Source organism: Oncorhynchus mykiss, chromosome 26, assembly GCF_013265735.2.
Source record: "Oncorhynchus mykiss isolate Arlee chromosome 26, USDA_OmykA_1.1, whole genome shotgun sequence".
In the NCBI taxonomy this organism is placed as follows: domain Eukaryota; kingdom Metazoa; phylum Chordata; class Actinopteri; order Salmoniformes; family Salmonidae; genus Oncorhynchus; species Oncorhynchus mykiss.
The window spans coordinates 40,355,693-40,364,440 of record NC_048590.1 but is presented as its reverse complement, the minus strand read 5'-3'; the positions used below and the strand labels follow the sequence as shown (position 1 = coordinate 40,364,440).

The window sequence follows — 8,748 nt, the reverse complement described above, 5'->3', positions numbered from 1 at the left end:
TAGAGCAAGGTTACAAACCTAAAGCAGATGTCCAGTGTTACATTCAGCACTGCAGCTCAACTCCTCACTTTAACACTGTCTGGGAATCAAAGACTATCCAAGTGGGAGTGAGTCGTAGTATGCTGTAGATCCACATCCACTGGACTGCTGTCTAAATTACAGGCTGTAGAAATTGCAGACATCTAACACACACTAACATCCTTCTCTTCTACAGCTCTGGCCTCCACAGAACCCCTGAAACATCCGGAAACAGACGGAAGCAGACAAGACCATGTCTGCTGTTGGATGACGGTCTCCTCTGCCGGGATCACACAGCCGACACACAGTGAGGATTACACTGAGACAGACATCAACATAAAGGCTGGCCTCATTCATACAGAGAGACAGTGAGACAGACGGACATCAACCTAGAGCCTTGTGTCCTTACAACAGAGAGACAGACAACAAAACAGAGAGAGACATCACACAAGTGCCTAGTCACTCTCCAACCCTCCTACCCTTCACCCACTCCACCTCCCACCAGCTGGCCTCAGCACCCCAGCCAGGGGTTACAGGTCACAGGTCCGGGCACAGGTCATCCAGGCTCCTAGTGAACTGCGCTTGGAGGGCACTCTGTTCTGTTCTGTCTGCCGGAGCAGACAGCAGTATTTCAGCATGTTGTCCGTGGCGCCCCACAGCAGTGCATTATAATGCCCAGATGGATGCCACTGCCATGCAACCTGCCTAACTTGCTGTCGGGACTGTACCTTCACATCATCTTCCTGCTGGGCAGCGTGTGTGTGGCCTGCAGCAACTGCACACCCGAGCAGCTAGCCGCCATCATGAACTGCTCCAAGCACGAGCGCCATGCACGGAACTACGACTACATGGAAGGGGGAGATGTACGCATACGACAGCTGTTCAGCCGGACACAGTGGTTCCTTACCGTTGACGACTACGGCAACATCAACGGGACACAAGACCCCACCAACTGTTACAGTAAGACCACTGTTTCCCCTATATACTGCGGCACACCGCCGCTAAATCATGCCCGCCTCTGCTAAATCGTGCCCGCCGCTGCTAAATCATGCCCGCCGCTGCTAAATCGTGGCCGCCGCTGCTAAATCGTGGCCTCCGCTGCTAAATCATGCCCGCCTCTGCTAAATCGTGCCCGCCTCTGCTAAATCATGCCCGCCGCTGCTAAATCGTGGCCGCCGCTGCTAAATCGTGGCCTCCGCTGCTAAATCGTGGCCTCCGCTGCTAAATCATGCCCGCCGCTGTTAAATCGTGGCCGCCGCTGCTAAATCATGCCCGCCGCTGCTAAATCGTGGCCTCCGCTGCTAAATCATGCCCGCCGCTGTTAAATCGTGGCCGCCGCTGCTAAATCGTGGCCTCCGCTGCTAAATCATGCCCGCCGCTGCTAAATCGTGGCCTCCGCTGCTAAATCATGCCCGCCGCTGTTAAATCGTGGCCTCCGCTGCTAAATCGTGGCCTCCGCTGCTAAATCATGCCCGCCGCTGCTAAATCGTGGCCTCCACTGCTAAATCATGCCCGCCGCTGTTAAATCGTGGCCGCCGCTGCTAAATCGTGGCCTCCGCTGCTAAATCATGCCCGCCGCTGCTAAATCGTGGCCGCCGCTGCTAAATCGTGGCCTCCGCTGCTAAATCGTGGCCGCCGCTGTTAAATCGTGGCCTCCGCTGCTAAATCGTGGCCTCCGCTGCTAAATCGTGGCCGCCGCTATTAAATCGTGGCCGCCGCTATTAAATCGTGGCCTCCGCTGCTAAATCATGCCCGCCGCTGCTAAATCGTGGCCGCCGCTGTTAAATCGTGGCCGCCGCCGCTAAATCGTGGCCTCCGCTGCTAAATCATGCCCGCCGCTGCTAAATCGTGGCCTCCGCTGCTAAATCATGCCCGCCGCTGCTAAATCGTGGCCGCCGCTGCTAAATCGTGGCCTCCGCTGCTAAATCGTGGCCGCCGCTGCTAAATCGTGGCCTCCGCTGCTAAATCGTGGCCGCCGCTATTAAATCGTGGCCGCCGCTATTAAATCGTGGCCTCCGCTGCTAAATCATGCCCGCCGCTGCTAAATCGTGGCCGCCGCTGTTAAATCGTGGCCGCCGCTGCTAAATCGTGGCCTCCGCTGCTAAATTGTGGCCGCCGCTGTTAAATCGTGGCCTCCGCTGCTAAATCGTGGCCTCCGCTGCTAAATCGTGGCCGCCGCTATTAAATCGTGGCCTCCGCTGCTAAATCGTGGCCTCCGCTGCTAAATCGTGGCCGCCGCTGTTAAATCGTGGCCTCCGCTGCTAAATCGTGGCCGCCGCTGCTAAATCGTGGCCTCCGCTGCTAAATCGTGGCCTCCGCTGCTAAATCGTGGCCTCCGCTGCTAAATCGTGGCCTCTGCTGCTAAATCGTGGCCGCCGCTATTAAATCGTGGCCTCCGCTGCTAAATCGTGGCCTCCGCTGCTAAATCGTGGCCTCCGCTGCTAAATCGTGGCCTCCGCTATTAAATCGTGGCCGCCGCTGCTAAATCGTGGCCTCCGCTATTAAATCGTGGCCGCCGCTGCTATATATATATATATCTATCTATAAGACCCCACCAACTGTTACAGTAAGACTGATCTATATACTGTGCATCTATCTATACAACCCTACCAACTGTTACAGTGAGACTGATCTATATACTGTATATCTATCTATAAAACCCCACCAACTGTGACAGTGAGACAGATCTATATATATATATATATATATATATATATATATATAAATAAAAGACCCCACCAACTGTTACAGTAAGACTGATCTATATACTGTGCATCTATCTATACAACCCTACCAACTGTTACAGTGAGACTGATCTATATACTGTATATCTATCTATAAAACCCCACCAACTGTGACAGTGAGACAGATCTATATATATATATATATATATATATATATATATATATATATATATATAAATAAAAGACCCCACCAACTGTTACAGTGAGACTGATCTATATACTGTATATCTATCTATAGGACCCCACCAACTGTGACAGTAAGACTGGTCTATATACTATATTTATGTATATAAGGCCCCACCAACTGTTACAGTAAGACTGATCTATATACTGTATATCTATCTATAAAACACCATTAACTGTTACAGTGAGACTGATCTATACACTGTATAGGGCGGCAGGCCCTCCTGGAACAAAATTTGTTTGACACCGCTGGGTTAGAGCATTGAGCCAGTAACCGACAGGTCCTTAGTTCGAATCCCCTAACCGACAAGGTGAAAATCTGTTGATGTACCCTTGAGCAAGGCACTTAGCCCTAATTAACCCTTAACTCGCCAACTGTTACAGTAAGAATGATCTATCTAGTGTATATCTATATCTATAAGACCCGCCAAATGTTACAGTAATGTTACAGATCCAAATGTTATATTATATGTTTTATACCCCCTTAATTGCTACAGTAAGGCTGGTTTTATTATCCACATCTTAACAGCTACAGTATGTGTTGTCTTAGGACTCATCACTTCAATAGAATTCAATCAAACAAACTGATATTGTGCAGGTTGTAGTTTGTAAACAAAGATAGATACTGTGTAAACTGGTGGGGTAGGTTTGATTGAATTCCAGTCTGTGTAGTAGGATTCATCTCTTACTAACAGGTGGCTCTGAGTCGACTCTCAGCAACAGTAGATGTAGAGAGGGTGACTTATACATTCTACTCACTGTATGTTTATGGGCTGCTTTAGACTCTCAGACATGTCTAAACATTTTTACGGCTGATGTGTTACTGCTAATAACAATATGGTTGAGCAATGTTCACGTTGCTGAGATCTTAGTCACTCATGTCTAGTCAGAGATAGAGAGAGAGAGAGAGAGAGAGAGAGAGAGAGAGAGAGAGAGAGAGAGAGAGAGAGAGAGAAAGCAATAGAGAGAGAGAGAGAGAGAGAGAGAAAGCAATAGAGAGAGAGTGAGAGAGAGAGAGAGAGAGAGAGAAAGCAATAGAGAGAGAGAGAGAGAGAGAGAGAGAGAGAGAGAGAGAGAGAGAGAGAGGGAGAGAGAGAGAGAAAGCAATAGAGGGAGAGAGAGAGAGAGAGAGAGAGAGAGAGAGAGAGAGAGAGAGAGAGAGAGAGAGAGAAATAGAGAGGGGGAAAGAAAGTGAAGAAAGAAACAGAGAGAGCAGAAAAACAGAGAGAGAGAAACCAAAAACAAATAGAGGGAGAGAAACCAAGAAACGGAGAGACAGAGAGCTCAGCTGGCAGATTCCTCTGTGTCTATGTGAGTTATCTCCCAGTCTGTTGAGTGAGTAATAAGGCTGTTGGAACACGGTCATATAGCAGCTAGCTCTCTCCCCTCTGGGACTCCCTGGAGCAGCCTGATGTTATTGTCCAATGTTCCCTCTGCAGTGTAATCACACTAGTAATGGGTCATGTGTCTCTGTTAGGGCAGCCAAAGTGACAGAGGTAAAGTGAAGCAGGTGTGGGCTCTGGCAGAGCCAACCATAACACCATGTAAACACAGCCACTAATGAAGTAAACCAAGGGGCTGGGAGTTGGGGCTGGAGATGCAGACGGCCAGGACAAATGAACTGGCATGAAACACGCACGCACCCACGCACATATTAAACACCTCAGTGAAGTAGCCCAAGCTGACCTAGTCTATCCACAGGGATACGGGTTTAGTATGTGGGAGTGTGACATCAAAACAATAACTCTATAGGTTTCAATAATGTCTGCCCGTCTGTTTGTCTGTCTACCTGTCTGCTCAACTGCCCGTCTGCCTGCCTCCCTCCCTGCCTGTCTGTCTATCTGTCTGTGTGTCAGTGGAATGCTGGCATGGCCAGGGTAGCCTGTCTACCTGTCTGTCTGCTCAGATGCCCGCCTGTCTATCTATCTATCTGTCTGTCTGCCTGCTCACCTGTCCATATGCCTGTCTATCTGGCTGTGGAATGTTGGCGTGACCAGGGTAGCCTGTCTATCTGGCTGTGGAATGTTGGCATGACCAGGGAAGCCTGTCTACCTGGCTGTGGAATGTTGGCGTGACCAGGGTAGCCTGTCTATCTGGCTGTGGAATGTTGGCGTGACCAGGGAAGCCTGTCTACCTGGCTGTGGAATGTTGGCGTGACCAGGGTAGCCTGTCTATCTGGCTGTGGAATGTTGGCGTGACCAGGGTAGCCTGTCTATCTGGCTGTGGAATGTTGGCGTGACCAGGGTAGCCTGTCTATCTGGCTGTGGAATGTTGGCGTGACCAGGGTAGCCTGTCTATCTGGCTGTGGAATGTTGGCGTGACCAGGGAAGCCTGTCTGTCTGGCTGTGGAATGTTGGCGTGACCAGGGTAGCCTGTCTATCTGGCTGTGGAATGTAGGTGTGACCAGGGTAGCCTGTCTGTCTGGCTGTGGAATGTTGGCGTGACCAGGGTAGCCTGTCTATCTGGCTGTGGAATGTAGGTGTGACCAGGGTAGCCTGTCTGTCTGGCTGTGGAATGTTGGTGTGACCAGGGTAGCCTGTCTGTCTGGCTGTGGAATGTTGACGTGACCAGGGTAGCCTGTCTATCTGGCTGTGGAATTTTGGCGTGACCAGGGTAGCCTGTCTACCTGTCTATCTGGCTGTGGAATGTTGACGTGACCAGGGTAGCCTGTCTACCTGTCTATCTGGCTGTGGAATGTTGACGTGACCAGGGTAGACTGTCTATCTGGCTGTGGAATGTTGGCGTGACCAGGGTAGCCTGTCTATCTGGCTGTGGAATGTTGGCGTGACCAGGGTAGCCTGTCTGTCTGGCTGTGGAATGTTGGCATGACCAGGGAAGCCTGTCTATCTGGCTGTGGAATGTTGGTGTGACCAGGGAAGCCTGTCTACCTGGCTGTGGAATGTTGGTGTGACCAGGGTAGCCTGTCTATCTGGCTGTGGAATGTTGGCGTGACCAGGGAAGCCTGTCTATCTGGCTGTGGAATGTTGGTGTGACCAGGGTAGCCTCTGTCTCTGGTGAGGAGGGGGAAGATGAGTCTTGCGAAACAAAAACTGGCCTTGAAAAGCAGAGAAATGGATCCACCCAGATGTGTCTGACAATGGCACGCAGGGAGACATGCAGGCACGCACACACACACACACACACACACACACACACACACACACACACACACACACACACACACACACACACACACACAGGCCTTTGAAGAGCCCAGCATGGGCATGAATACAGCTAATAAATATTTGATTCATATTGCTCTGTTCCTGTCTGGCCTAGCCTGGTCTGGGCTGGGGTAAAGTGGGGTGAGCTGGGCTGGGCTGAGCAGGGCCGAGGTGAAGTGAGGTGGGGTGGGCTGGGCAGGGCAGGGCCGAGGTGAAGTGAGGTGGGGTGGGCAGGGCCGAGGTGAAGTGAGGTGAGCTAGGCTGAGCAGGGCAGGGCCGAGGTGAAGTGAGGTGAGCTAGGCTGAGCAGGGCAGGGCCGAGGTGAAGTGAGGTGAGCTAGGCTGAGCAGGGCAGGGCCGAGGTGAAGTGAGGTGAGCTAGGCTGAGCAGGGCAGGGCCGAGGTGAAGTGAGGTGAGCTAGGCTGAGCAGGGCAGGGCCGAGGTGAAGTGAGATGGGGTGGGCTGGGCAGGGCAGGGCCGAGGTGAAGTGAGGTGAGGTGGGCTGGGCAGGGCAGGGCCGAGGTGAAGTGAGGTGAGGTGGGCTGGACAGGGCAGGGCCGAGGTGAAGTGAGGTGGGGTGAGGTGGGCTGGGCAGGGCCAAGGGGAAGTGAGGTGAGGTGGGCTGGGCAGGGCAGGGCCGAGGTGAAGTGAGGTGGGCTGGGCAGGGCAGGGCCGAGGTGAAGTGAGGTGTGGTGGGCTGGGCAGGGCAGGGCCGAGGTGAAGTGAGGTGAGGTGGGCTGGGCAGGGCAGGGCAGGGCCGAGGTGAAGTGAGGTGAGGTGAGGTGGGTAGGTCAGGGCAGGGCCGAGGTGAAGTGAGGTGAGGTGGGCTGGGCTGAGCAGGGCCGAGGTGAAGTGAGGTGAGGTGGGCTGGGCAGGGCAGGGCCGAGGTGAAGTGAGGTGAGGTGGGCTGGGCAGGACAGGGCCGAGGTGAAGTGAGGTGAGGTGGGCTGGGCAGGACAGGGCCGATGTGAAGTGAGGTGAGGTGGACTGGACAGGGCAGGGCCGAGGTGAAGTGAGGTGAGGTGGACTGGACAGGGCAGGGCTGAGGTGAAGTGAGGTGTGGTGAGGTGGGTAGGTCAGGGCCGAGTTGAAGTGAGGTGGGGTGAGGTGGGCTGGGCTGGGCTGAGCAGGGCCGAGGTGAAGTGAGGTGAGGTGGGCTGGGCAGGGCAGGGCCGAGGTGAAGTGAGGTGTGGTGAGGTGGGTAGGTCAGGGCCGAGTTGAAGTGAGGTGGGGTGAGGTGGGCTGGGCTGGGCTGAGCAGGGCCGAGGTGAAGTGAGGTGAGGTGGGCTGGGCAGGGCAGGGCCGAGGTGAAGTGAGGTGAGGTGGGCTGGGCAGGGCAGGGCCGAGGTGAAGTGAGGTGAGGTGGGCTGGGCAGGGCAGGGCCGAGGTGAAGTGAGGTGAGGTGGGCTGGGCAGGGCAGGGCCGAGGTGAAGTGAGGTGGGCTGGGCAGGGCCGAGGTGAAGTGAGGTGGGGTGAAGTGGGCAGGGCAGGGCAGGGCAGGGCCAAGGTGAAGTGAGGTGGGGTGAGGTTGGCAGGGCAGTGCAGGGCTGAGTGGAAGTGAGGTGAGGTGGGCTGGGCAGGGCAGGGCTGAGTGGAAGTGAGGTGAGGTGGGCTGGGCAGGGCAGGGCTGAGTGGAAGTGAGGTGAGGTGGGCTGGGGAGGGCAGGGCCGAGGTGAAGTGAGGTGGGGTGAGGTGGGCAGGGCTGAGTGGAAGTGAGGTGAGGTGGGCTGGGCAGGGCAGGGCTGTGTGGAAGTGAGGTGAGGTGGGCTGGGCAGGGCAGGGCTGAGTGGAAGTGAGGTGAGGTGGGCTGGGGAGGGCAGGGCCGAGGTGAAGTGAGGTGAGGTGGGCTGGGCAGGGCAGGGCCGAGGTGAAGTGAGGTGAGGTGGGCTGGACAGGGCAGGGCCGAGGTGAAGTGAGGTGGGGTGAGGTGGGCTGGGCAGGGCCAAGGGGAAGTGAGGTGAGGTGGGCTGGGCAGGGCAGGGCCGAGGTGAAGTGAGGTGGGCTGGGCAGGGCAGGGCCGAGGTGAAGTGAGGTGTGGTGGGCTGGGCAGGGCAGGGCCGAGGTGAAGTGAGGTGAGGTGGGCTGGGCAGGGCAGGGCAGGGCCGAGGTGAAATGAGGTGAGGTGAGGTGGGTAGGTCAGGGCAGGGCCGAGGTGAAGTGAGGTGAGGTGGGCTGGGCTGAGCAGGGCCGAGGTGAAGTGAGGTGAGGTGGGCTGGGCAGGGCAGGGCCGAGGTGAAGTGAGGTGAGGTGGGCTGGGCAGGACAGGGCCGAGGTGAAGTGAGGTGAGGTGGGCTGGGCAGGACAGGGCCGATGTGAAGTGAGGTGAGGTGGACTGGACAGGGCAGGGCCGAGGTGAAGTGAGGTGAGGTGGACTGGACAGGGCAGGGCTGAGGTGAAGTGAGGTGTGGTGAGGTGGGTAGGTCAGGGCCGAGTTGAAGTGAGGTGGGGTGAGGTGGGCTGGGCTGGGCTGAGCAGGGCCGAGGTGAAGTGAGGTGAGGTGGGCTGGGCAGGGCAGGGCCGAGGTGAAGTGAGGTGTGGTGAGGTGGGTAGGTCAGGGCCGAGTTGAAGTGAGGTGGGGTGAGGTGGGCTGGGCTGGGCTGAGCAGGGCCGAGGTGAAGTGAGGTGAGGTGGGCTGGGCAG

General features: G+C 55.5%; 2 protein-coding genes across 3 annotated transcripts in view; one reads left to right on the top strand and one right to left on the bottom strand.

Annotated features, from left to right (window-relative positions):
• Positions 1–8,748, bottom strand: part of LOC110506788 (protein FAM227B) — an 87,392-nt gene that overhangs the window by 30,330 nt on the left and 48,314 nt on the right. The gene's annotated exons all lie outside the window — the stretch shown is intronic.
• The window catches only part of LOC110519217 (fibroblast growth factor 7), a 30,404-nt gene that overhangs the window by 1,507 nt on the left and 20,149 nt on the right, over positions 1–8,748 (top strand). The window contains exon 2 of the mRNA XM_036963650.1: positions 215–978. Coding sequence (XP_036819545.1) covers positions 690–978 — 289 coding nt within the window. The 5' untranslated portion in view covers positions 215–689. The remainder of the gene's footprint in view (positions 1–214; positions 979–8,748) is intronic.